Source organism: Megachile rotundata, chromosome 3 (assembly GCF_050947335.1).
Source record: "Megachile rotundata isolate GNS110a chromosome 3, iyMegRotu1, whole genome shotgun sequence".
NCBI lineage: Eukaryota > Metazoa > Arthropoda > Insecta > Hymenoptera > Megachilidae > Megachile > Megachile rotundata.
The window spans coordinates 13,354,435-13,379,705 of NC_134985.1; the positions used below are offsets into that span (position 1 = coordinate 13,354,435).

The 25,271-nt window shown below is 30.6% G+C and overlaps 5 protein-coding genes across 13 annotated transcripts; 2 read left to right on the forward strand and 3 right to left on the reverse strand.

Annotated features, from left to right (window-relative positions):
• Positions 1 to 8: 8 nt before the first annotated feature.
• On the forward strand, positions 9 to 6,959 carry LOC100875674 (uncharacterized). Its single transcript, XM_076529259.1, has 16 exons — positions 9 to 105; positions 162 to 395; positions 468 to 634; positions 705 to 756; positions 824 to 1,003; positions 1,074 to 1,238; positions 1,307 to 1,477; positions 1,547 to 1,806; positions 1,866 to 2,069; positions 2,148 to 2,294; positions 2,369 to 2,692; positions 2,754 to 2,901; positions 2,977 to 3,130; positions 3,199 to 3,380; positions 3,436 to 3,550; positions 3,623 to 6,959. Exons 1-16 carry the CDS (start codon positions 60 to 62, stop codon positions 3,759 to 3,761), a joined length of 2,688 nt encoding a protein of 895 aa, XP_076385374.1. The 5' UTR covers positions 9 to 59; the 3' UTR covers positions 3,762 to 6,959.
• Positions 1,231 to 8,928, reverse strand: LOC100875787 (pancreatic eIF-2alpha kinase). Of its 4 annotated transcripts, XR_013037385.1 has the most exons (15): positions 8,225 to 8,615; positions 7,852 to 7,978; positions 7,605 to 7,779; positions 7,356 to 7,512; positions 7,091 to 7,265; positions 6,757 to 7,018; positions 6,548 to 6,673; positions 6,287 to 6,470; positions 6,118 to 6,223; positions 5,826 to 6,037; positions 5,013 to 5,745; positions 4,595 to 4,939; positions 4,289 to 4,522; positions 3,265 to 3,359; positions 1,231 to 1,483 (listed from the first exon to the last, which is right to left on the reverse strand). XR_013037385.1 is itself a non-coding variant. In XM_012282526.2 (14 exons), the coding sequence occupies exons 1-13, from the start codon at positions 8,350 to 8,352 to the stop codon at positions 4,328 to 4,330; spliced, it is 2,925 nt and encodes a 974-aa protein (XP_012137916.2). In that variant the 5' UTR covers positions 8,353 to 8,614; the 3' UTR covers positions 1,231 to 1,483; positions 4,289 to 4,327. The 4 variants fall into 4 exon arrangements, 3 of the variants coding, with proteins under 3 accessions (XP_012137916.2, XP_012137915.2, XP_012137917.2); XM_012282526.2 differs by lacking the exon at positions 3,265 to 3,359 and having other exon boundaries at positions 8,225 to 8,614; XM_012282525.2 differs by lacking the exons at positions 1,231 to 1,483; positions 3,265 to 3,359 and adding an exon at positions 8,812 to 8,928 and having other exon boundaries at positions 3,998 to 4,522; positions 8,225 to 8,507.
• Positions 8,929 to 8,984: 56 nt separating this feature from the next.
• LOC100881896 (uncharacterized) lies at positions 8,985 to 13,833 on the forward strand. Of its 3 annotated transcripts, none has more exons than XM_012282520.2 (5): positions 9,007 to 9,119; positions 9,249 to 9,459; positions 9,985 to 10,176; positions 10,418 to 10,594; positions 12,444 to 13,833. In XM_012282520.2, exons 2-5 carry the CDS (start codon positions 9,448 to 9,450, stop codon positions 13,110 to 13,112), a joined length of 1,050 nt encoding a protein of 349 aa, XP_012137910.1. In that variant the 5' UTR covers positions 9,007 to 9,119; positions 9,249 to 9,447; the 3' UTR covers positions 13,113 to 13,833. The 3 variants fall into 3 exon arrangements, with proteins under 3 accessions (XP_003702040.1, XP_012137910.1, XP_012137913.1); XM_012282523.2 differs by having other exon boundaries at positions 9,249 to 9,375; XM_003701992.3 differs by lacking the exon at positions 9,249 to 9,459 and having other exon boundaries at positions 8,985 to 9,119.
• A 245-nt stretch (positions 13,834 to 14,078) lies between these two features.
• Positions 14,079 to 18,230, reverse strand: flr (actin-interacting protein 1 flr). Of its 3 annotated transcripts, none has more exons than XM_012282519.2 (13): positions 18,058 to 18,197; positions 17,057 to 17,178; positions 16,893 to 16,983; positions 16,673 to 16,820; positions 16,434 to 16,601; positions 16,197 to 16,365; positions 15,984 to 16,112; positions 15,794 to 15,898; positions 15,401 to 15,721; positions 15,216 to 15,335; positions 14,985 to 15,143; positions 14,422 to 14,572; positions 14,079 to 14,329 (listed from the first exon to the last, which is right to left on the reverse strand). In XM_012282519.2, the coding sequence occupies exons 1-13, from the start codon at positions 18,071 to 18,073 to the stop codon at positions 14,220 to 14,222; spliced, it is 1,809 nt and encodes a 602-aa protein (XP_012137909.1). In that variant the 5' UTR covers positions 18,074 to 18,197; the 3' UTR covers positions 14,079 to 14,219. The 3 variants fall into 3 exon arrangements, 2 of the variants coding, with proteins under 2 accessions (XP_012137909.1, XP_076385385.1); XR_001095525.2 differs by lacking the exon at positions 14,079 to 14,329 and adding an exon at positions 14,665 to 14,766 and having other exon boundaries at positions 14,433 to 14,572; positions 18,058 to 18,230; XM_076529270.1 differs by lacking the exons at positions 14,079 to 14,329; positions 14,422 to 14,572 and adding an exon at positions 14,670 to 14,789 and having other exon boundaries at positions 18,058 to 18,230.
• A 239-nt stretch (positions 18,231 to 18,469) lies between these two features.
• Reg-5 (Rhythmically expressed gene 5) lies at positions 18,470 to 25,179 on the reverse strand. 2 transcript variants are annotated; one of them, XM_003701995.3, is made up of 5 exons: positions 24,996 to 25,179; positions 23,853 to 24,927; positions 21,785 to 21,956; positions 21,614 to 21,703; positions 18,470 to 20,259 (listed from the first exon to the last, which is right to left on the reverse strand). In XM_003701995.3, the coding sequence occupies exons 2-5, from the start codon at positions 23,967 to 23,969 to the stop codon at positions 19,868 to 19,870; spliced, it is 771 nt and encodes a 256-aa protein (XP_003702043.1). In that variant the 5' UTR covers positions 23,970 to 24,927; positions 24,996 to 25,179; the 3' UTR covers positions 18,470 to 19,867. The 2 variants fall into 2 exon arrangements, with proteins under 2 accessions (XP_003702043.1, XP_076385401.1); XM_076529286.1 differs by lacking the exons at positions 23,853 to 24,927; positions 24,996 to 25,179 and adding an exon at positions 22,343 to 23,197.
• Between the last annotated feature and the right edge of the window lie 92 nt (positions 25,180 to 25,271).

The window sequence follows — 25,271 nt, forward strand, 5'->3', positions numbered from 1 at the left end:
TAAAACATTGAATCAATATATCCAAGTTTGATTACAGTATGAAAACCTAAAATTATTTGATGGCAATGTGTTTTTTAATTCTTCTAGTCTATCTTATAACTATTGGTATATGAATAAATTGATGGTATTAACTTAATATAATCTCTATTCCATTATTACAGATGAAGTATCTAACACAATACAAGATCTTTACTGTGATCTTGGATTAGGAGATGATAAATCATGTCCTATAGATGGTGGTTGGACTTCTTGGGGTTCCTGGAGTGTTTGTTCTGGAAAATGTGGATTTAAAGGTAAAAGGACAAGACATCGTACTTGTAATAACCCATTACCTTCAAATGATGGAGCTCCGTGCATTGGTCCTAGTTATCAAATTGAAAATTGTCAAGTTAATGGTACAGTGAAATATAGATAAAATGATATGCTATAATCTTACAAGTAATTTAAATACATAAATTTCTATGTAGGTTGTAGAATGAATGATTACGAAGAAGTAGTAAGCAATCATCCTATACGTAAGAGGGAAATGGAAATTGTAAAAGAATTTCATAAAGAATTACCTGCTTTAATTGAATTGTGTTTCATTTTTGATTGCACTTTTTTGATTGTAGAAAAGATTCTTGGAAACAATGCGGTAAGAAGTAAAACAATAAACTTTAATGTATCATGGAATTTATAAGTATGTTTTTATATATCCTTCATAGATGCTTTATTGGAATGCTATGAACTGTGTCAAATATGATGTTGGATGTCCAAGTATGCAACTAACATGAAATTATATATTATACTGCAACTTTGATGTATACAAAAATATTTTTCATAGGGCCTGGAGGATGGAGTACTTGGGAAGCTTGGTCACCATGTACTGCAGTTTGTGGCAAAGGACAAAAATATCGTATACGAAATTGTAATAGTCCAGTACCTTCCAATTCTGAATTGATGTGTAATGATTCAGCATTTGAAGTGAAGAGTTGCATGGGATATAACTGCAAGAAACATTTAAGTACATTACTACAAATTTTATGTACATTAGAAAGGAAGCAGCATAATTATATTTATTTATATTTTAACAGCAGGAACTTGGATTAATTGGAGTGAATGGAGTGCATGCAACACAGAATGTGGTAATGGTATTCAAATAAGAAAACGTTCGTGTTCAGATGCACAAAATCTGCAAGGAAATTCATGTAAAGGTTCAACTAAAGAAATAAAGGGTTGTTCAATCAATAATTGTTTTAGTAAGAATATTACTTTATTTAAAATAAAATTAATTTCTTCATTGAAATTGTATATAAGTTTTTATCAGTAAATGGGATGTGGTCATCATGGACAGTCTGGACACATTGCAGTTCAAGTTGTGGAATAGGTACACAGTTAAGAAATCGGATGTGTAACAATCCTTCTCCAAGTGGTGGTGGAATGTCTTGTTCTGGTTCTGCTTCTGAAGTTCGTCAATGCTTTTCTAAGCCGTGTTTAGGTATATCTGAAAGATAATGTTATCACCACTAATGTTAAGAAATCATTTTAATCAAGTTTTGTTTAAAAGTTAGATCACATGAGGTAGCATATTTCACAGAAAAAAGCAGTCTTCTTTACAATATAAATGGAAAACATTCGCGTTTACTTCATATGTATCTAAGATTTTTACCACTTTCACCTTTGGGTGTTATCATTTATCGGTTTGAGAATAATTGTAAGGGATCAATATGTGATTTTATAAAACTGTTTCTACACAATGGAAAAATAGTACTTTTGTCTCAAATCTCTGGCTGTACTTTGAGTTTAATTTATGAACATAAATTGGAAGTAAGAGAAGTCTAATATATATGTGTCTATGCAAGAGAAGTTTAATGAATATTTTTTAGATTGGACAATGGCATGTAATATTAATTGCTATTTATGGGACACGTGGTATGTTACGAGTTAATGATGGTCATCACAAAGTTGCTATCTTTTCATGTATCCCAATATCATACAACCTGGATCATGCAATGAAAGTGGGAGAATTTCATGGTCAACTACAAGAAATTGCAATTAATTTTGCACCCATAAAATTTCATATATTAAAAGTTACTAGCACTCATTTTTTCTTTTATATTTATCGGCAATAATGTTTTAACGTTTTTAAAGCATAAAATGTTATATAGGATAAATATAATCAAAAATTTGTAAATACTCCGTACAGTAGTAACAATGTACAATATATAATAGCAGATGATGAAGAGGGTTTCATTCATATTGGTTTAACGGACTCTGTTACTGCACCAAGTCCAGAAAATATGGAATCTTGGCAAGTAAGAAGTAATAATTTTTATTACTTGTATATTACTTAACAGTAACTTTTAATTATATTCGTTTTGTATATTAGATTACGCTTGTTCTAAAGGCAGAAAATATAAATGGTATTATAGCAATTATCCCAGACAATTCTTTAAACAAATTTATTTTGCTACTGTTAGATGAAGGAAGAATAAAACTTAAATATCATCATGGAGATAATCATGTTACAATTGAAAGTACAGAGCATATCTCAACAAAAGAATGGTTTGAAATAATTGTTGTCCAAAATGGTAAAAATCTGTACATGCAAATTAATGGAAATGAGAGGAAATATATACCTGCAATGTCAGAGAAAATGATTATAACATCTATAGCCAGTATATACTTAGGAGCTATGCGCGATGAAATGAGGGTAAATTGCTTTAGAAAGGTTCAAATTTTGTATGAACTTATAAGTGAATTGTTTAAAATAGAAAAAGATATGTCCCAACTGCATGGAGATACAAATGAGTTTCACTCTTGGCTCTCTAAATATAGATGGAAACCAAATTGATCTTCTATCATTACCAGTTTTCGAAACAACAAGCAAGCACTTTTCAAGTCGCACTATTAGTATATCTGGTAACTTATTCATTTACCAAGTAATGCATTTTAAACGAACTACTTTATTAAAAATATAACTTCATAATTTATTAGACTACTATGAGGAAGTACCATTATTATTAGGTCAAGAACTTAAATTATCGTGTTTTTACAATAAAATTTTCTATGAAAAAGGGCATGCATCTTTTAAAAAAACATTTGTTATGTGGTTATTAATGGACAAACTATTACAATGTAATGATGAAAGGTAGAATGAATATTTGATATTTTCCATTGTATATACTGGTTTAATAAATATTTGCTTTTGTTTTTAAGCAATGATTTCTGTTATCTGAAAGATGATGGACGTGTTAGTTCTATTAACATTGCAAGCTACTCAACTCGTGAAGCAATCGAAAATTTTTATTCGTGTCATTTCTATCACAGAACTAAGTCAGATAAAGCTTCAAGTCAGACCATCTTCAGCTTTGGAATTACTGCAATAGACAAAAGAGAAGGTGATACACTATCATTGTATATATCTATATTTTATTTATAAACGTTCGTTTGCAGAGTTCGAAAGCGTATTTTGGAAAAGATGGAATTTCATTTATATAACCATAATTGTATCATTTATAATTTTGATAATCTGGTGTATATTAGAAATATTATTGGATGCTAAAAATGGGTAAACTGTAGTAATAACAATACCAAACTATAGAAATAAAGACTGCAAATAAAATATGTAATTATTTTTTAGGTATGGATTTTATAGACTTCCACTCAACAATGACTGCTCTTCTATTATAAGTTTTGTTTCATCCAAAAGTGGAGTAACTTTACTGGGTAGTAAAGAAGCTGCAAATGAAATAATATCAGAAACTGTTGAAAATAAGTAAAAGTTTTAAGTAGATGAAATGATGTTATAGAAATAATACACATTAGTACATATACAGTTTATTTAAAAACTAAGTAATAAAATATTTTTACTTCTTTGTTCTATTATTAACAGCAGATTTATAATTCCAATTGTAACATAATTATTTTTAATAGCGTATTTAAAAAAAATATAAATTTTGAATAGATCATAGTAAACGAGATGATCTACGCAGACAAATACTTAGAACAGTGCAAATTGAAATTTGAAAAAAATATATTTATACATATATCGATTTACAACGATGACAGCTTATATTCATATCTTAAAACAACACAACCAAACATTCTATACTATACCTTTTAACGACATCCTGCGTAACAAAATTTAAAAGTAATCTTATCATTTTCATTTAGAAAATTTGTACTAAATGTTATTTTATAGTAAAACAAATTGAGTAATTACTCTTGTTCAAATAACGTTAAAGATTAAGAATGTTATAAATTTTGCAAAGGATAAGATGGAAAAACAGGATGTATTCATACATACTTAAATCAATTACAGAAGTATAACTATTAAACTGTTTTCCTAAGAATCACTGCTACTGGTACTAATTACAGAGGAATGTCTTGTTAACTGAGGCAGTTCAAAATGCCATCTTGTATCTTCGTTTGTATTAAATCCGTTTGCTGTATTATTAAATAGTGGTGGTTTGGCCTTGATACCTAACGTTGTTGGTCTTTTACTAGGATTTTCATCCAACATCATGTTTAATAATTTATGCTAGAAAGAAAAATTCATAATTAAAAGAAAGAAAAGAGCAGATCCACGCTTTTCTGACCACTATTTTCTTACCTCAGATGGATAATCATTATTGAAATTTTCTGGAAATACTGATTTCCTTAAATTTATAAGAGTCGTTATTCTCTCCATTTCAGTAACAAATGGAATAAGAAGTTCGAATAAAATAATTCCTAAGGAATAAATATCGACTTTGTAATTGTAGCCCTGTCCATTTATTTGTTCGGGAGACATGTAAAGATGTGTCCCAACATACGCGGTGTGTAAACTGTTTTTAAAACTAATATCTTCGTTTTCTGCAGGAGTATGAGCTTCGTCATAACCTTCTGTCATCGCAGTTACAAGTCCAAAATCTCCAACTTTAATTTTATCATCGAAGGAAAAAAATATATTTGATGGCTGTAAATTATTTGTTGTCAGAGTGAAGTAAGAACTTATGTTTTAATAATGAAAAACAACTATAAAGTATTACCTTCAAATCACGATGAATAAGTCCTTGTAAATGAACATATTCTACAGCATCAACTATTTGTTGAAATATATTTAATACGCGAGGATAATTTCTTGTTGATTGTATTTTGAGCCACTCCCTAAGACTTAACCTTTGGCACAATTGCATCTGTATATAAAGGAACATTTTTGGGGACTTACGTACGTTTGATTTGTCGTTCAGATTTAAAGAAAACGATGCTTGTCGTTTTCTTCTATTTTCTTTTTCCGAGTGTTTACTAACAGTATCCTCGAATACGATGCTTTCAGATTGCGTACAATCACTTGCCGTGGGTGATTCTTTCTTTACTGCATTGGTTGAAATAGACGAATTAGAACTTTCAGTGGAAATACTAATATTAATTACATTTTCATCTGAACCCACTGATTGAGGTTTTTCAAAAATTATAAAAGAGTCCTCATTTGAATCGTAATTATTTAATTCACAGGCCTCATAAGCACTATCCACCGATGATTGATCAGTTTGACTAACATTAATGCAAACAGAATTATTCATTTTTGTTTCAGAATGAGTAGTTTCCGCAGTAAAGTCTGAACTAGCAGACATTAACTTGTTCATCCATTGAGGATCATGTTTCTCTTGCCATCCTGCAGGTGGACATTCTAGCCATGCATTAAAATATCTCACAATATTTTGGTGATCTAATTTAGCTAATGCTTTCACTTCTCGCATTACACGCTCTCTTGAGTATTTACTATTAACAATAAGATTTATTATTAAGAAATGTTTATGAAGTGTATTAATAAATTTAATTGCAGAAATATGAAAGCATACCTGTTTGGCAGAGCAATTCGTTTAATAGCATAATTGCAATCGTCGATTTTATTTTTTGCCTCAAAAACAACGCCATAACCTCCTTTACCCAAACAATCCACAGGCTCGAAATCTGTGAGATAACGTGATTTAAAATCTTCACCATTCTTTCCATTGTCACTCAATTGAGTATTGCTTACATTTGTTTCTATGTGTCTTTCAACTATTAAAGGCTATATAAACAAAGAATAAATAATTCTCATTTGCATAAATTATAGTAATATAGTATCAAGAAGAATTATAATATTTTTACCGGAAGTACTGCATCCTTAGCAGCTACTGTGGCATTTAATAGACGTTGTGTTAACATAAAGTTGACCAAAATTGCAGTGGTAATTGAAATGACCAAAACTTCCTTCCTGTTGGAACAAATTTTCTATCAGAAAATGCTATGTTATATTTGGCTTATTAATTTTACGTACCACCAACACCACAATGATACAATTATAATTTGAACAGGAGTATTATCATCTTCTCCATGAGTATCATTTGGTGTATGTATTTTCTGTTCTTTATTAATATGTAGTAAGTTTGGATTATTATGATTGCATTGTTTATTCTTGTCTAACTGTATTTGATCTTTAGAATACAAATAGTATCCATTTCCTGAAAAAATATTTTTTCATTAATGTCAGCTTCAGTGTTTTCTATTAGGAATATTTGAACTTATACTAGAATTATACCATTTACATATTCTGAATTATACAAAACTGACAATGCAGTAGTGCTTTGTGCATCTGTTATTTCAAGAAGAGCATTCTCTTCATTATCATCTGCTGAACTTGAAAGAGCTTTTCTAACTGCATAATCTGAAATATATCATATTTCGCCATCATTTATGATAAACAATAACTGTTATATCTGTATTTTTAATTAAGAATCAGTTACACACCAACAGCAGGGTAAGGTTGCCATGGATATTTCGAGTGTTGTATGTATTTTTGTGAAATTTCTAATGCTTTATGTAATTCCTCATTTTCCTGTATATATAGTTGCCTGTCATGCATACCTAAATAAATAGCTGGGCTGGTCGAAAATTCTGTACCCCATGACCACTGTTTGCTATCAAATAAATTAATTTCTTTTAAATTGTTATATTCACTGGTTTTCATATTTGCATCCTCACGCCATATAGCAACAATTGGAGAATCAAACTAATAAACAAAAAATATAAAATTAGTATATAGCTTATGCAAAAAAAAAAAATTTTTTTTATTGAAACTAACCTTCTGTTGCCATAATTTTACTGTAGGATCGTTTTTGTTAATAGCCCACACCAAACCATCAGGTATTACTACTTTAATTTCAATGTCTAAAGAATCAAAGGGAACTTTATTTTGGCAATAAACATCAGATTGAGGCATCAATATTATATTATGCTGTCCAACACTAAAGTTCCATCTATTTAAATAAAAATTCTTGAATATATTGTCATGAATAATTTCCAATAAATTAGACTTTATAATTTCAAATAATTTGTTTAAAAAATACCTTTCAATACCAGATTGAGGTTCAACTGCTCTCACAGTTTGTTGAAATCTTTGGACAACAAGCACTTCCTGTTCAACATAAGATTCTTTCTCTGTGTTATTAGTACAACCACTAATTCCACATTCATATAAAATTTTTCCTGTTGTACTTGAAATACCTATTAATAAAAATTCAAATCAGTTTAAAATGCAAATCAGTTATAATGCATGTAGTAGATAATTACACCTACTATCATTTAAAACTATTTACCATATGATTTAACTTCTCTACCACCTGAAAATACTAAATCATCTGAATAGCGGAAAGATGAATGTAGCAACTGATTTGCAGACACTGGTATTGCTTCTAAATTTTCACCATCAAATTTATATAATCCACCATTTAAAGATGGAATTAAACGAATCCATTGTCCATTATTATTCAGCTAAAAAGGATATTAAGATACTGAGATTGTTAGAATAAATGAAATAACAAAATGACAGTTTAATTTTATTACTTCTCTACGATGAATGCTTGATGACAACATAGGTCCTTCATTTAAATCTAATGTCCATTGTTTCTCTCCTAAATTATTAGCATCCAAAGCAGATATTTTTCCATCCAAAGTACTTACAAACAATAGACTGAAAAAAGAATGATGTAATTACATTTAAAAACTGGTGTAGTTTACAAATGGAACAAAACAAAATGCAAAATGTTACTTAAGTTTGTTTTTTGAATAATTTTATCGTTTTCATATATATATTAAAGTTTGTTATCAAATAAAAATGAATTTAGTTAAATCTACAAAAAGTACTTGTTCCCATTTATAAGCCTGCCATTGTAGACGTTAAATTTTTAGTAAAATATTGTAAAGTATATAAAATTACCTGCGTGAAGATTTTTGTTCGCAAAACGTCAATTGTTTTATGTGACTTGTGTCAATCAGCGGGAATATGAACAAAATCGTACATACTGAACAGAACCATATTCGTTTCCATAAATCTGATCCAATCATTTTTTATGTTCGAAATGGCTCATTAATTAAATATAACATTTTTAAATAGATGTTCATATGAAATAATGTCTAGGATGTTTTATCGTAATATTCGACTAAAATCCAAAACATACTGGTAGTCCAACACACAACGACAGATCATTGTAGGCTGTAGGCTGATGAAGTACAACAAACAAATTTTAGCGCCATCTCACGAATGTTTCGTACATATCAATTCTTTTACACGCGTTCAAATACTGTTTGTTTGTACGTTTTCAATTATAAAATTTGTCTCATGCGAAATAATTTTATAAACTTAAATAATAAAATTACACGAAACTTTATAGAACAGTATATCAATTATTATAAGTTCTATTATAACTTTTCACTGCAGTGATTATGAAGTACAAAAATTTGGAAAACAATTCTTAGTCGAAAGCCCATGATAGAAGAACAACTCTAAAGTGGAAATAAGACTACCGAAATTCGCTTAAATGCGTAAAATGTGTATTTTCCCTCGCAACATTGTTCATTCCACGATAGATCGTACTAAATTTGCGGAACTTAGCTAACTTCAATAGATTTCCACCATTTACTGCTCATTCAATGGCAGATCATATTTCGAATGTTTCGATAATATGTCGACAGGTGACAGTGCACATCGTTGTTGCATATAGTGCTGTACTTTTTCTCTACGTTACTGATGATTATGGCGAAGTTTGCCAGATGGATGTGAAGTGTTGTGTAAAGAATATCATTAACGGTTGTATCAAACAAATTTTATCGAGGTAAGACCAAACGGCAAGTAGAATTTCAATTCTACTTTATAACATTGATTAATCTGATCGAAATTACTTGTAAAAAAGTAAGAGTTTATTTCTTCTCTATTATGAGTCAATATCTGCTTTTTCCTCCAGCCATACCTGAAGGTACAATAATAGAATTGGCTGGAACCTGCAGCCTGATTAAATAAATAGTATTGTCTATCTCTTGAACTGCTCCTACCAGCAGTAACCTAACTACTCTTCTGTCCGGCATAAATAGGTGAAATCAAACGCAAGGAAATTTTTTGCAGTTTTATTAAGGGTTCTAGACACATAACCTTAATTGACTGCAATGTGTTCGAAGGTTCAATTTATTGTATTGTAATTCTATATCTTTTGGCAAAATATACTTATAATGAAGGATTATGTAAAAAAAGAAATAGTATTTTTATATTAACTTTTTACAGTTATCCACGGAATTGAATGTACACATGTTATGATAATCTTATTTGTTCAATTAAGTACAAACAAACAATTTTTTTACGAATCACGTTTTTTGTACATATTATATACTCTTCTTAACTAATATAATATTTATTTTACTTTATTAACAATATTAAGGAAATATGGAACATTTTATTGCAACAAAATTGAGTGCATAAAGAGAGAATTGATTAAAAATTATGTTTTTGAATACTAATTTTTCAATGTAAATATTTCAGATTCTTTCACCTATATCCCCTTTTTTATTATTCATTATTATGAATTCGAAATTTCATTAATTTTTTTAAATTAAATTTTAGTTTGATCATGCATTATTAGCAAATAACAAACATTCATTAGATATATGTTTTTACTTTGAAAACAATTATATAATTTTGATTTACAGTATAAAAATATGGAGGGTCAACAGTTCTGTTTACGATGGCATAACTTTCAAAATACATTGTTGAGCTCACTTCCTAAACTGCTTGATGGTGGTTATTTAACGGATGTCACATTGAGTGCTGGTGGCAGACACATACACGCACATAAAATTATACTTTCTGCTTGTAGTTACTATTTTAAAGAACTATTTAAGGTATTAAATATAGGATCATTTTCTAAATTATTAACCACTGAGCGATCTTCTGGACCTACTATAGTGATATTTATCTTGAAACAAGTATAATTATTGATAAAACTACAATGAAATTCATATGTTATTATAAAAATTATTACATAGTTTTGGAAGTCTTTGAGTCATATGGAAGAACGCACATGGGTTAAATGTGATTTTGTTAAAATGCAACCAGTGAAAATTTAAGTACATTAATTTTTAGGATTTAAGTTCTTTGCAACATCCTGTAATTGTATTACCAGGGATGGAATATGCCAATTTATGTGCTCTAGTCACTTTTATGTACAATGGTGAAGTGAATATTTATCAAGAACAATTACCTGCACTTTTGGCCATGGCAGATACTTTACACATTCGTGGGCTAGCCGATATTGCTGGGGTAAGGAAGTTCATCTGTTTTGATTAATATAATAAACATAATAAACACAGTGGTTGTACAGAATCTTTTCGATCGGTAAGTTTGCATTATAGCTAATCGTGTCATAGGATTTCCTAATACCTTTATTATTTTCTTTGGATGCATACTTTTAACTGTGAAATTACATATTTTTTATCTGTTTTTCTTCTACAACTGTTCTACCAAACCTCTTACATTAATGCTTTATACATCAGGAAGCATGATTGCATTTTAAGAACATCCTACATAATTAACTTTTTGTAAAATTTGAAATACTTTTATGATAAAATGTAAATTATAAAATAAACTTACTAGTTAATTTTTACTGAAGAAGAAAATTACAACTTAAATGGCATAACTAAACCCTCTCAAGTTAATTTATAAGTAATTCGATTAATAGTGTTAAATTGAACTACTTCTTAAATAATTATTATATACTAATTATTATAATTTATTGATTATGGAAAAGCAAAATGTAATTAGCTCTATTTAACAAACTATTGTTCCTTATCCAATGAAGCTTGTTCGGTGTGAATTGTAAAGAATATATAACATAGCATGTATTTTCTTCAGTGCCGTAAACATTAGCGATTCCTTGCTAAAAATTGGTTTCCTTGTATAACCTATTATCTATAAACATGTAGACATATTTATATACTGACAGATTACACTTTCCCTTACAATAATCATGGCACTATTAATTCATTTTGTTGACTAGCAAAATATCCAAATTTCTATATATGTTAAGATTTTTGTTTAAAAATTTCTAAAGATGATATTGAATCATCTTTTTAAGGAACCTACAATTCATTTTTAATTTAAAACAAATAGTTTCATTATCTACCACATTTGTTATGATACATTTTATAATTTGTACATAAAGTATTAAATGTAATAAAAAGGTATCTAATATTATCATTTCCTTTGTTCAGAATTGCAAGAAAGTAATGCATAAAACAAATTACTTATTCGCTTTTTCCTTTCTTAATCTTTATATTACCCTCTGATCGTGTTGTTTTGTTCAGGTCACTTAAATACATTCACTGTCGTTCCTCAAGAAGTATCTCACAAAGGAATTACCTACTACACATAGTATGTTCATGCGTGCATCGAAGGAACGATAATGAATATAAACGATATCCACGAGATCAAGATCGTTGTGTGTGTTGCAACTAAATGCAAGTGGATGCATCCCATGGAACCTTTCCCCATAGAATGAGTTTACAGGTATATCTAAATAGCTTTTTCCAAAAATCTCTACATGACTAAACTTTCAGTAGATATTTTTAGAAGAATTAAGTCTTTTTTACAATAATATGTATTTTGCATTATAATAATGCTTAATATTCTAGACGAGAGTGCCTATAACAAATGTTTAGAATTGATGTATAAATATATAAGTCTCATTTTCATTAAAAGGAAAAAAGAAAAAAAAAAAGAAAATTGAAAAAGGCAGTGCATGAAAATTGTTACACAAGAATAACATACTGTTATAAAAAGTACCATCGAAGTATATTTAAAAAGTCAAAAGGCTTAGTTTCAATTTCAATATATGTAGTTATATATTGAAATATATACATTAAAGTTACATTATAAAATATGCAATATCTTAAACTTTTAAAGATAAGTGTCTATTAATATCTTTTGATACTAAAAACTATTCAGAAATCTCAGAGGCTAGGTAGAACAGAAAATTGTATTTTAAATATCTAATGAAAAGTAAAAGTCAAAATGTGTATAAAAAATATTGAAATATCTGTAAATTTAGTTTTAAAATCAGGGCGCCAAAGTTTCACAAATCTGATTCGTTTCTTTTTTCTTTCTTTTACAGAAAAGTACTAGACACGATAATGGTATGTATGTTCAGCCTCCACCGCCCCAATTACAAGAAAAAATATTATCCGAAACACCAATAAAGAAGGAAAATAAAGACAATATCGTGAGCGGTGGAGAATCATTAGAAACAGTTTTGGAAACGGAAGCAACTGAAAATTTAGAAGAATCATTTAATGATCCAGAGAGTATACCATATTGTGTAAAAACTAAGCCGTATTATTCAATTAATGCAAAATTAAATCAAAGAGAAAAAGTCAGTATTCCTTCTGTTAATACTTCGTCTAATAAATATTCTGATAAAGGATATTCGGAAGGTGGAATGGATGAAAGTACGCCTATTTTAGAAGATCAGATTACACCGGTAGAAGATACCAAACCTCCTCCTGTATGGGATGCAAATTTTAAGTTTCTTACAAGCTCGATAAGCGGCAGAACTTCTCAGAATTATAACAAATCTAGTGTCACTTGCCTTATTTGTGGAAAACAGTTAAGTAATCAGTACAATCTGCGAGTACATATGGAGACTCACAGTAATAGTTCGTACAGTTGTACAGCTTGTTCACACGTGTCAAGATCGCGAGATGCACTTAGGAAACATGTTTCCTACAGACATCCAGTGGCCACACCGCAAAAACGTTCACGATACAATACGCCAAAACCATAGAAATTCTTATTCTTATAGATATGTTGATTTTTATCATGCCCTTGTTTTAGGATATCTCTTTGTTAAAAAAAGATGACCATTGTGTTACTCAACTTAAACCTAAGAATTTTGTTAGTTAAAGCAATTATAATCTTAAACTTAAAAAGTTAGATATAAATTTCCTGATTTTTCATTATTTATTGTTAGAGTATTTCATTTGTTTAAAAAATATTTTAATTGAGGAGAAATCGATCAATATGAAAGTATATTGATTTTTATTATAAAGTTATTAAAATGCTCCCTTATTTAAGTGGTATACTTTGTGCAGTTACAGTTCATTCAGTCGTTGGAAGTTAAATTGAAGAAAGTTTAATATAGTGTACATAAGCGAAATCAAAGAAAAGCGAAACAATAGCGACTTTTCAATTTTTCTAATCCTTTCACTTACAACTTTAATTTAACAACTAAATATTGTAATTAAATACAAAAATTGAATATCTAATGTAACAAAAATCGAGATTATTCAATACAGAACTTATGTGCCTCATCTTCTTTAAACCAAGTATTCGGTATACGACTGATTAAAAATAAGGCAAGCTATAGTAACACCTCAATTATTTTGTTTTTAAATGTACAGATAACTTAAAGCGTGATCACGTTCCTAGAAACCCTTAGTGTTCGAATTGTTACTGTTTTCTTGTTATCTTTATGCTGTTTTAATAAAGACAAAGTAGACAATAGACATTTCCGTTTGATTTCATTTCATAATTAATTCTTTTTACAATGACCCAGTAAAAATTGCAGAATCAAAAGATAAAAGGTATTTTTTTTTATCGTGTTGTAAATATTTAAAAAATAAATGTAGTGTGTAAAAATGCTATTTATAATTGACACTGCGCGAAAATGTAAAAAGATGTTACAGCAATCTCGTTTATAAAGTGTACGTCCTCCCATAATTTCAATTGTATCGAATGTAAAAGACTGTAATATAACTCTATTCAAATCTTATTCCAAAACCGCATTAAAAAATAATACATAATATTCCTTGACTAAAAAATAAATAAAATACATATTAAAAAATTAAGCTCTTTAAAACCGAGAGAAAGAAATATGTTTTTAAAACATTAATTAAATCTTTTCTATACGCCATATCTTAGTATTGCAATCTTGTCCAACTGAGATCAACGTTTCTTCATCGAGCCAAACTAAACGTGTTATCTGACTTTGAGGATGGGCATCTAAAAATACAAAGCATTTCCAATGATTAATCACTGATCATCAATTGAAATGATGAGCAATCTAGATATAAAATTACATAATTTAAACATACTTTTAATGATAGTATGTTTCGCTGGATTAGTTACGCTCCAAATAATGATCGTTGTATCAAGACTACCACTTGCGACCATAGTCGAATCAGGACACCACGCCACGGAATTTACTCTGGCATTATGAAAACCCCATTCTCTATTGTGTGCAAGCTGTAAAAATTATTCGTTATTAATAGATTTATTAAATTATATATTTTTTATGAACATACTGATGCAAATGTCAAGTGAAAAATGTTACTCACCCTCTAAAAATCCAACAAGCGTTTAGGTGGAGCAATTTTTACAAACAAATTTGTACATAAAAACACACATGTACACAGATACTAGCAGTTATGTATGCTTTGCTAATAATGGATATTTAATTGCACTATATACATTAAAAGCATATGTAATAAATTTATAATGGTCGTTAGGAGTGAAATTTGTTAATGATATGAACTACTTAATAACAATGATTAGTTCGGAAGCGATAAATATTTTGCTTGCAACGTGATACAAATGGTAGATGTACATTCTAAAGTTATTTTATGCTTTCCAAATTTTAAAGAATAATTATTTTTACCTTGTACTCCGAAACAGTATAAAGAACCACTTTTCTATTTGTGTCACAAGCCACCAAGTATTTGCTATCAGGACTATAAGCGACATCAGTTACTGAACCTAGATGTTCCAATTGAATTTTTGGAGATAGATTGGTACCTGAGAGCGTATAAACATGAATCTAAAAATTATTTAAAAAATTATTATATTATATTTTCGTGAGAGTCATCATGAGTAAATTAAATGAACATACTGAATTATCTGATGTAGCTCCTACAGCCACATCACCATTTTCTTGGTTTATCGATACACTAGATGGTTCATAATCAATAGGCACGCTTGATATTTTTCGACCATCCTGTGTGACTGTTATCTAAAAGTCCAGTGTCGTTAATATAAATGATTTATTATATTTGGATAAATAGATAATGAACCTACCTGTCGAACAGTTACAATTACAACTATATCATTGTAAATGTCTAAACCCCGTGGTTGAGAGTCTAGTTTAACCACACATGTTTCTGTATACGTGTTTGTAGTGATATCAACTGATCTTAAAGTGTCATCAATGCCAACAGTATAAAGTATGTTCTTTGCAGTTTTCATTCCATTAATCTGATTTCCATGACCATGGCCTTGAACACGGTCATTTTCCCCAGTAGTTGCATTCCAGTTGGTAATATAGCCGTCATGAGATCCGGTATAAATTGTACTTCTATCAGAGCTTAAAGTTAATACTGTTATTGGTTTATTATGTCCCTGAAAAATATCATAATTAGGAGCCCATTCCACGCGAGAAAAAATACTTATCCTCTAATAAAAGTATGTTACTTTTATTATTCTAATCGGTTTTGCGGGATTGTCAACATCAAGATAATTAATAAAACCGCTTAGAGATACAGATAGTAAATGATTTCCTTGCCATAAACAGCTGACCTAAAAGAAAATCATTGTTACTAATCATATTTCTATTTTTCTAAATTTACATATAATAATTTAAAACATATTATTAAAGAGTTACTTGTTGATCATCGACAGTTGATCCCATGTTAAATTCACTGACCAACGAGCGAGTTTCTACGTCCCAAAGTTTACATGTTTTGTCACCAGAAGCAGTTAATAACTGGGTTCCATCTGGTTTCCAAGCTACCTATGGAATTGATTAAAAATATGAAAAATATGTTTATTGGAACTTGGCTAAATGACTTAATTATTGAAAAAATTTATTACTTACTCCATACACTCCACCTTGATGAGCGGGAGATCCGACTTCTCCAACTAAATCGGAGCTTGTACCGTCATAAATAAACACTTTTCCATCGAATCCTGCAGATGCAAACAAATTGCCGCTAGGTGAATAACGCACAGCTTGAACAAATCGTGTATGTTCCTGCTTCGTCATTCTATATATACGATAAGAATTATTATTTCAAACTGCACATGAGGATATTTATAAACGCAGTACACATACTTAAATTTGAACGGCGGTCCTTCGAAAACGGCAATAGTATTGTCTTCACTTCCAGTGATTAATCTAAATGGTCTTGCAGGTCTAAAGTCACATGAATTGATGGGTTTACTCTGCCCAGAAATTTCACCTACAGATGTACCAGTTTCCGCCATAAATACGTGACCAAATCTAAAGTTATTTATGGAAACAAAATAATTACTAAACCTGAAGCTACATTCAAAAAACATTATGTTTCTCACCTTTCCCTTCCTTCTCCAACTACTACCATGCGTTGATTGTCAGGTGACCATGCTATATCTTTAATGGGCCCTCCAATAGGATGGAATTCATTCTTCAAAATATGTTCTTTGTTAACAGTATCCCAAATACGTACTTTACCTGACTGATCTGTAAATGAATGATTAAATGATTGTAAATGTCTTTAGTTAATTACTTATTTCTTTGGGTTCTTTTACATACCACCAGATGCTATGTAAAATCCACTTGGAGAATATTTTGCAACATTAACTGGGCATGAATGTTCTGTGTAAATGTCAGCAATAGCTGGATTCTAAAAATTGAAAAACATTTGAATAATATGTTTGAGTGCTGTATATGTTTAAATAAGCTGTTGCTATACTTACATCAATATTTCTAATAATCACACTATTGCCATTAGTGTATAAAAAGTTTTTCCCTTTAGGATCACCCCCTAATACAAGAGGTTGTCCTCTTTGTGTTCTGGGTAATGTGGCAAATATGTACTCTGAAAATAAATACAATATAAAATATTTATTCAAATACATGAAAAAGTATTAGAAGACATAGTTTATGTCATATATTTTGGAAAAGGAAATTGTGTAATAAATTGAATTTTGTAACTGGAACTCAAATATATTTCCTTGACAATCTGGCACATGTCCAATGTACAATATTTCAAATTATTTTGAGCATAGAAACTATATGCTGATCCAAAATTACAATTATTCAATATCCGTATTTTATCTGATTTTACTTCAAATTGAAATTTACAACTGATAAATATATTTACATTTAAAATATATTAAAATAAATTTTTATAATAAATATGTTATACAATAAAACAGTTTACAATGCATATTTCTGCATATCAAAGTATATTTGTTTTACTTAAAAAAAGTTTTTTGTATTTTTTACACATATGTAAATATTGAAATAATTTTTAATACAGTTTAATTCTTAAAAAATTTTTTTTTAATTTTAACATCAATCTCTTTTTACAGATTGCATATTAAAATTAGTTAAATTAAGTATAGCAAGCTATAGCTGATAAGTTATCTCTATTTCTGGTTGGATAAAAAAACAATACGTTTAAAATAATATGAATTAAATTACTAACAATATGCCGTGAAAAACTTAGATAACAAAGTAAAATAATAAAAAATATCAGAATGATCTCTTGAACAATAAGTATTTTATACATAAATAAGTTCACAGTTATTTTATCACAACATCAAGTACATGAATCACTGATGCACTTAAAGTGTTATGATTCGGCTTGAGATATGCCGAATGAAATTCGTAAGCTCGATATTTACTTGAAATATATAATAATAAATGATAAAAAGAATACAGCAAATTATTAAAGCACGTCCAGATTACTTACTTGTTTCATAAGACATGTTTATTCTGTTCTCTTGTTTTAAATAAGGATTCAAAAAATTTCACAATGTAAATCGGTACAATGCCTCCTCCTTCGTACCTATCTCGATCATCCTCCCCATACACTTTCCGGCGAAATACTTGTTCCGCCCTTGCCTTATTTAGCTGAAACATTGATTACCACGAAACTAGATAAGCGAATCACTATTGAATAAAGCAAACTACCTTAAAGGCTTATTTTCATTTTTGGAAAATAGGTACAGTTCACATCAATGAGCAGGATGTAAGTACACGAAAATGGCGGGAACAATTCAAAGATGCATTACAGATATTAGCCTTTTGCAACTTTTATTTTTATACTTTAGTTATGATAATACGTAACTATGAAAAAACAAAAGCGATTTAAAAAGTATAAATGAAATGTCAAATATCACATTTTATTTTGAATCATGTATACAATTTAGAAACATTATTGAACATGTGCAACATCCAGAACCGTAGTTAAAATTTGTGATGCCTAGAGTAAACATTGATATTATGAAAAACTCTCGTTATATCGCCACGAGATATCGTTATGTTTGCCTGGCACGTACGGCGTTACTGACGTTACATGACTTTTACAATATATTAATTGCTACAATGCAAACCTTATACATAAAAAGAGATGTTCTATCACTTAAATTCAATAACATAATTGCAGTAAATGCAGTAAGTGAACAAATAACATGACCAAAATTCAAACACGAAGATTATCGAATACATAAAAATGTCCTCCGTTAATCATACATGAATTTTGTACGTACATTCAATAGTCAACATAAGAATTAACAAATTTTAGCGAGGTAAGTTCCTTCGAAGCATGAGGATATATCTTAAAAAAGAAGTTTGAAAATATATGATGTAATTGACCCTGAAACGCTTCATACGTGTAACTATATTATAATTGCAAAAAATAAAACAGAAATTATATGTAGACTATTGAAAAATGATAAATTTACGGATAATGAAATAAATAACAAATGAATGGAAAGAATATGATTATAACCATTCATGGCCGGCGATTATTAGTGAATATAAACGTATAAAAATGTGGATAAATAGGATATATACAATCGAGTATGAAATATTCGTTAATATGCATAATTTTAAATTTTATAACGTACTCTAACTAAGAATTATCATAGCAAAAATAAGACATTTGATTGCCGACCAATCGTCATCTAACATTTTAAGTATTATTATCTATATTAAATATTTTCAAAGATCAACAAGATTATTTCTGAAATAAATGAGTATTGTTTGCAAACACAGTCTTTAAACTCACCACCGCTAACTATATAAGATTATCGTTAATATTCTATTCATGATTGATGATCAAAAAATATCACTCTTCACTCATTCTGTTGTCCAGTCACTCAACTAACTCAGAACAAGCAAATGCTTTAAAGTAACAACTTATAAAAAACAATGCTATCTAATGAACTTATCATAAGAACTAATTTTATCTCATCTATCATTTGTAACAATTAATTCCAACTGCATCGTGGAAGACCAGTCTTGTGCTAATTTGAATATTTGACGAGACAAATATAGTAAGTCCATAACATTTCAACTTTATTTGGATGATCCAAATACCTCACTATATCTGTTTCATCAACTATACACGTAAGTATCTTCCATTCAGCTTTTCCGGCTTTCTTAAAAAAAGAAAAAGCTTCTATACTTCGCCGTTCCTGGCAATTCTGCCATGAAGCTATTTCAGCTTTTCCTCCCTGACTGAAAGTAGTCAGTTTTCAAAATGACTTTACTCTTAACTAATAACGTAATTTACGTTTCGCGACGATCTCTTGAAGCAATCGTCTTTTAAATAAAGAATGATCTTTTCGAAGGCAAGGAGATTCCTCGTACGCTTGTCTATGATTTCTGATCACGGGAAACGAGGTCCCCTTCGATTTTTCATAAACAGAGCTTTTATTGGCTTCGATTTCTTCAATTGAAGGTATACGCGAGTGTCTGAAATCTTTGAGGTCTTCATCCTGAGGTAAAGGACGCTTAGAATCTTCTGGAACCGGTCGGCCATCCGGATACACGCGAATCACCATAGGTCCAATCAAATATGGCCCTGTGTGTTCTTGTGGAAGCCGAATATAATCGTGCGCCGATACTGTATCTTCACCTAAGCCGTTTGTTTCGCTACCACTGGTGGCTGTAACAAAAGAAATACTTATAATTAGTATTCAGTAGATTATGTGATGAGTCTTGGTACATTGACGAGCACAAGAGACAACTTGGTGATAATATAACGTCCGCTAATGTTCTTATCTTATCTATGCCGATAACTTTTATACGCAATGCAAATATAAATTTGTTATGGAACGAATGTACATATAATTGCATAATTAATTAGCCAAAAATAAAATCTGAAAGTTTAATCAGAAGACCAACAAGTAAAAATTCATTAATATTTAGGCATTTATGCTGAAACAACATATGAATTTCATGGTAATGGATCCACGTTTCGAATTACCATTGATTATAAATATTTTCAGCACGTTCCTCTTCTAAACGCATTCGTGTTACGTATACCGAATCGGAAGTCATACGTTTTTAGTCAAACGTGACCTTCGTGTTATGATAATTCGATGTCTAATATTTTCAATCCGTTACGATACCACTTCCTACTTCCGTCAGATGTTGAATGATTCTCCGTAAATACTTGTTAAGGGACGCACAGGAATTTGAGTACCAGGAGGAAATTACATGAATGACAAAGAAAAAGTGTCATGTAAAGTAACAGACTAACACTAAAGATACTTTGTATATTCATTCTTTCCTTTCTGAAGCTATCGAAAAAAACTTCCGTAAACGGTCGATTTATTCAGAAGATCGGGTGAAAGTGCAGTTAAGGAGACCGGTCGAATTGAAAACGAGCGTTTTACTATCGAACGCGATCTACTTTGGTCGAAGAAAACAGAAAAGATTTTGTGCTGGAACGTGCGCGATTGAGCTGGCGCCTCGAACTTTCTCACAGCAGTGCCTTCTTTTCATCTATTTCGGTCACGCGGATCAAGCAAGACTTATTTTCTTTTTGTCGTTTGTCGAGTTCAAAGGCATCTTGATTTCCATCATAATGCAGAAATTAATTGCCTCTATCGGTAGCTTTTCTTCGTTAATATCTGGCAGTCTCGCTCGTGTAAGTTTCTGCCATTCTTTTTATCGATAAGAACTTTCTCTTGCATTAATGAACTTTATGCGGCCGACGAAGATGTTTTTGCTAAAAGAGTATGATGCTATATTTAACTGTAAGTAATTCAATTCCAGTATATAAGCGATTCTTCAATACCTGTTATTTCTTACTAGCAGCCATTTAATAATTAAAAGATTAGTCTGAATTATCAATGGTTGTGCGCGTCAATTTCGGTGATATTTGCGTTGTTAGTTTTGGACCATACGCTATAAAATAAGCGTAAGTTATTAGGTTAATAAATTTGCGTAATTTTTTCCTGGTATTCGTAATTCATTTTCTTCTAAATTAATTTATTGATACTCTAATTACATACCTACTGCATCGGTACCGGTGGTGAAGAACGACTCGTTAGGTTCGTGAGCGACTCTTAATGAATATCCGTTCTTTACCATTGCACTCCAAACTATAATTAAAGAATAGATAGTTGACACGAATGAAATTAATTTCACATTATTAATTAAGCATAAGCTAGTACGAAACTTACTAATTTCTTTCGCGTCACGTTGATACGGATCCAATTTGTCGAGGGCATTGTCGTCCATATTAGCCAAATTCCGAAGGCCAGAAACTAATAAATTTTTGTTACAATCTGGCATCGAAGAATCAACACAGAATGTGGCTACCTGTTGACTAAACACTCTGAACAGGTGGCTCATCTGAAAGGAAACATGTTTTATTGTTAGAATTGTTCGATAACAATCGATATACTACTGATGGATCCGATAATTCTACGAATTTAATGCTTTTTTTCTTAACAATATTTATACCAATTATAAAAACATAAGATTCGACGCTGCCATAAGCATATTCGGAAAATTTGCGATAAAAAAATGGCGAACTTTTTTTTTTATTCATTTACAACGTGTCGATCATCGCGAAAGCTGTTTTCCATTTGGTAGAAACAAATGCATTCTGCGCGCGTCCGGTGAAACTCGGCAATGTGTAACACGCGGGATATCGGACACGACAGTTATAACAAACAAATATATATTCGCGTCGCAGCCCGTCGTACATCACGTATCGGGCTGATTGCGATACACGCCTTTTTTCTTTTTCGTCATGAGAAATTCTGTCCACCGGCCGAAACATGCCCCCGTTTGTGTTCTACGTAAAACGCAATGATCGATGTCTACACACTTTTGGCTCCATCTATGGGTTAATCGATTACGCGAATAATCGATCTTAGAATTTCTAATGACATTTCTGTAACACGCCTATCGAAATTTAACATATTTATGCCGACCATAAACTAGCGAAGGTTCATACATCTAAAAAGTACCGCCAAATTTATTAACGTAATAATAGAAATTTCCTAATACGGTATTGTTTTTTATCAATATTATAAAAACGAGGGACATTGACTTTATAAAAAGAGAGTCGCTGTTTACGCATCATGGTAAGTTCCAATGTTGACAAAGTGAAAATGCATGTACTTTGGTGTTGACCTACATAGATCGACAATGCGATCGATGATGGATCACTGTACAATTTTCGAATTCCCGAAACAAGAGAAAGTTTTAGAGAAATAACAGAATAGAAAACGAACAATTACTGCAAAAAATAGTGAGTATATTTTTTAACGTTCCAAAAATGTATAAACCCGCGTTGCAAATATACACGAAGAACGCACTGGAAAAACCATCAATCGTGCTAAGTAAAATGTTCAACATTCCAGAATACAAAATTCAATCTTCTTTCTCATAACAAGTTTCTAAGTATATTCAAGATCCTGTGATCTAAATATTTTACATTTAAAGCACCGATAATGAGCATTACCTAGGATGTCGACGGATTAAGGTCAATATTAAAATACGTCACGATGAGTTGAAGCACTTCAGGTGGTACCATTTTTATTAAGAATGCAGAAAATTATTGTTGATGTATCAAGAAACCATTGTTTATTAATTAATAAGTTTAATTTAGGACCAACACAAAGTATATATATAGGAAATGTAACATAACAAGAAGGGCACAATGTCATGAGAAAAGTCAACGTCCGAGACGCATTCGTGCTATCCCGCACGACTGCACAAGTGCACAAAGAGAGCATTTGCAACAAATATACTTGTCGACTCTGTTCGGTGAAAGTATAGTATCATGAATAATAACAAAGTTTGATTTATAAACAAAACATATAATTTGTTCTTTATACAGGGAGATAAACAGTATTAGTTACTTTAAATCTTGATTAACCCAGGAATGAGATGTCTCCCCGCCGGCATAGACAGTGCACACTACCACAAGTACTTACGATGATCCATCTTTCCCACCATTACTTGCGAAGTATCTTTATAAATCTACTTACTGACCAACCTCATTTCCAAATTTGTAAATTAGAAATTTAAAGGTTAAAGAGGTTGGTCATTTTAAAATAGGTATTTCTTTATTAAATAAAATAATTATTTACAGAAGAATTAAGATTTCATAAAAATATGACGTCGAAAGTCGTCTCTAAGGAAGTCCCTGTTAAAAACTTTTCGACGACGATGTACGGAGAACGCTGATGAAGAATGAATGTTAAATTTAATGATTAAATGCTCAACAATACTTACTTTCTCATCTCGCGAAAGGAATTCCCACATTGGTATCGCGGAAGCAGTGGCACATAATGTATGGCATCCCAATATTAGGACCGCAACAAAGAGCACAGAAGTTCTCGAGTTGCTCATTTTTAGTTCCTCACTTTTTTTTAATAGTCTCTACGAACACACTTGGTTGCACGTACCGTTAGTTCAGACACGCACAGATATTATTGATGTAAAATCAGTGCTCGTCGAACCAGGACTTTCATTAACACTAATTTTACAAACTGGAGATACAATTACAAGTGATCCAAATATTGAATATTAAAAACAACAATATATCATAATTAATTAAATATTAACAATATGATATTGAACAAAATTCACGTGGTCATGAATGAATGAATGGAACTACGATATGATCCACTCTTCTCGGATGGTGTTTGCGAACTGGCTTGATTTCCTCTCGTCCCTGATTATATGTTCTTACGCCAGTGACGTATGCGCAGTTTGAGTCCCCACTCCTCCACGTTTAGAACAGAATACACCACTTGTTCCACAGTATTTACGTCTTTCAGAACGTGATCAGATTCGCGTTATAAAAAGATGCTTTTATACTTCTTGAACCCCATTAATCATGTTATGAGATTTCACTATGTTGAAATGTAAGTTCATTAGCTTGCTTATCTTTAAACACAAGGAGTCTGAACCCGTTTGATAAAGTGTTTGATTGAACCTTTCCTCTTCATAAAACTGATATGTACGTTGTGACCAAGCTGTGAGCCAATGCTTGTTTGTTTAAATGAAATAGTAAGATAGAGTAATATTATAATAGTATAATAGTATAATAATTTTGTCAATATGTAATTGTATCTATTTTTATTGCAGCAGTATAATATTTTGTAAATAGACACATAGTGCAAAAGTTAATTGAAAACAAATGTACAACATTACACGAGGGGAAACACGTTCGAAATCTGCCTTGAAAGAATCCAATCTTGTTCATCCGGTTCTCTCGGCCGCTTTGAGCTAACAAGTCCTTAGAAATCACGTCCTTCAGAAACCACGTCCTTCGCGACATTTTAGATAACCAGTATACATACTCCTTCGTGCAGAACAACAATTATTATTCTAAAATGTATAAACACGTCTTTATATTTATGGTATATTTACCAAAATATTTGTTGTATACCACGTTCCGTTGTGCCCGGAATGTTTTCGAAATAATTTTTACCAGATAAAATTTCAGACGATTGGCAATTCAAAGAAGGTCAATGATAATTGCGGATAAATAACTATAGTGCGTCGCAAGTTGGGACAGTGACGACGACTCTTCTATGACGATGACCAACGTGAGAATTCAAAGCAGTGACGGATTTGATGACACACAGGGTGCGGATACTATAGACCCCCATACAATAATATGAACTTATATTTATATTATATAAT